At 51.8% G+C, this 2,158-nt stretch overlaps 1 protein-coding gene across 1 annotated transcript in view; it reads left to right on the plus strand.

The window, feature by feature from the left end:
* Nucleotides 1–1,508: 1,508 nt before the first annotated feature.
* LOC310787869 (protein TANC2-like) overlaps nt 1,509–2,158 on the plus strand; it is a gene marked incomplete at both ends in the record, with an annotated part of 70,480 nt that continues 69,830 nt past the window's right edge. Inside the window, one exon of the mRNA XM_083649329.1 lies at nt 1,509–1,830. Within this exon, the coding sequence (XP_083505455.1) occupies nt 1,509–1,830 (322 nt within the window). The remainder of the gene's footprint in view (nt 1,831–2,158) is intronic.

The raw sequence follows: 2,158 nt of genomic DNA on the forward strand, positions 1-2,158 counted from the left end.
TTCTGAGTTTCTCTCACTCCACTTTGTGGCTGGCCGCTTTAACGGATTACCAGCTCCTTTTAAGCGCTCTCTCTCTCTCTCTCTCTCTCTCTCTGTCTCTCTGTCTCTCTCTCTCTCTCTCTCTCTCTCTCTCCTGTGTGTGTGTGTGTGTGTGTGTGTGTGTGTGTGTGTGTGTGTGTGTGTGTGTGTGTGTGTGTGTGTGTGTGTGTGTGTGTGTGTGTTGGGTTGGAGGAGGGGACTTCTCTCAGATTTGGGAGAAGCAGCTCGTCGTTGAGAGAAACAGACTGTGAGGACTTTAAAGCTTTACTCGTTAGTTGTGAACAAAGAGGGTGATATGTGACGGATCATTCACTCCGTCCACCTCTCTGTTCTCTCTCTCCACTGGTGTCTGTGAGGACGTTCTGCCTGTGATTCAGAAGGATTGAAACTCTTGCTCTGCTGTTGGCTCAAAGGGACTGGAATCTGACTTGAGGTCAGATTTGGAAGCTGTTCTTTAACTGAATCTTAGGTAGACTGTGCTTGGATCTTACTGCAGTAGTTCAACTTTGACTTCCAAACTCTGTTGTCCTGCTTAGTAACTGTAGTTATTTAAACTCTGTTGTCCTGCTTAGTAACTGTAGATATTTAAACTCTGTTGTCCTGCTTAGTAACTGTAGTTCTTCCTGCTTAGTAACTGTAGTTCTTTTAACTCTGTTGTCCTGCTTAGTAACTGTAGTTCTTCCTGCTTAGTAACTGTAGTTATTTAAACTCTGTTGTCCTGCTTAGTAACTGTAGTTCTTCCTGCTTAGTAACTGTAGTTCTTTTTGGATTTTTCTCACATTTTCTCCCCAGTTGTACTTGGCCAATTCCCCCTGCGTCCCGTTCCGTTGCTCCACCCCCTCTGCCGATGTGGGGTGAGTTGGAGACTAGCACATGCTTCCTCTGATACATGTGCAAGTCACCAGCCCCTTCTTTTCAGCTGACAGTCTCACCGGCAGGAAGTAGGACATGGGAGGACCACGCTATTCCCCCCAGTTCCCCTCCCCCCCGAACAGGCGCCCTGGCCGACCAGAGTAGGCACTAGTTCAGCGACCGGGACTCATACCCCACCGGCTTCCCACCCGCAGACACCCGACCAAGCCAGAGCCAACTCCAACCTGCGAGCCTTGTGTTGTAGGCAGGCAGTCCAGAGCCTTGTGTTGTAGGCAGGCAGTCCAGAGCCTTGTGTTGTAGGCAGGCAGTCCAGCGTGCACTACCCGGACCTTCTGCTGTTTCTGACCTGCGTGAGGCTTGACAGGGGAGGAGGACCAATCAGGCCCGGACTGGACGCTGATGTCATCATGCTGATTTAACATTTTTCTTCTGTGGCCAAGGTAACCTAGAAGTGCAACCACGGTAACCGCAGCATTCTAGAGCGTGGGTCCCATGTCACCACGGTAACCGCTGTGTTCCGGGCTAATAGCAGCCTTCTGACCTGTTGACTCCGCCCCCTCTACCTGGAAAGCCTCTGAACCAATCGGGAAATAGACATGGACTGCACAGCGGCCATTTTGAAAGTGTGTGCCCGTTCGAGGGCCAAGTGGTGTGGGCGCGAGCGCTCCTGCATCCGTCGCCCCTGGAGACGGCTGGGCCGCCACAGCTGGGGCCACGCCCCCTCGCTCCTGCGCCGCCGGCTGCTGTCCGTCTGCTGCTGCCTCAATCGCCCCGCGAGCCGTGGAGAGAGAGGCATCCAGCTGTGTCCGGATTGGACCGATCGCCCCGCGAGCAGAGGAGAGAGAGGCATCCAGCTGTGTCCGGATTGGACCGATCGCCCCGCGAGCGGAGGAGAGAGAGGACGAGGAGGCGAGGAAGGTGAGACGTGAAGCTGACTCTCTCCTCTGTCACAGATCAGTTTAGTGATATTACATAATGACACAGCTTCCTCCTGATCACACACATCAGGTGCTTTTCCTCTTCTTCATCAAATGAAAGAATCAGGTTTTATTTCTGCGTGTTTAAACATGTTGAAGCTGCTTCCAGTTTTTGTGTGACAACGAAGCGGAAAGATCAAAGAAATGTTCCTGCACTGCCAGAAGTGCCAGAAGGGGGAGACAAAGGCTCTGCACTACAAAAGTGACACACTGTAGCTTTAAGGAGCGAGGTCTGCTCTGTCTGTATCTAGCTTTTATTTTATTTTCCC

This window comes from Poromitra crassiceps (assembly GCF_964638095.1).
Source record: "Poromitra crassiceps genome assembly, chromosome: 13".
In the NCBI taxonomy this organism is placed as follows: domain Eukaryota; kingdom Metazoa; phylum Chordata; class Actinopteri; order Beryciformes; family Melamphaidae; genus Poromitra; species Poromitra crassiceps.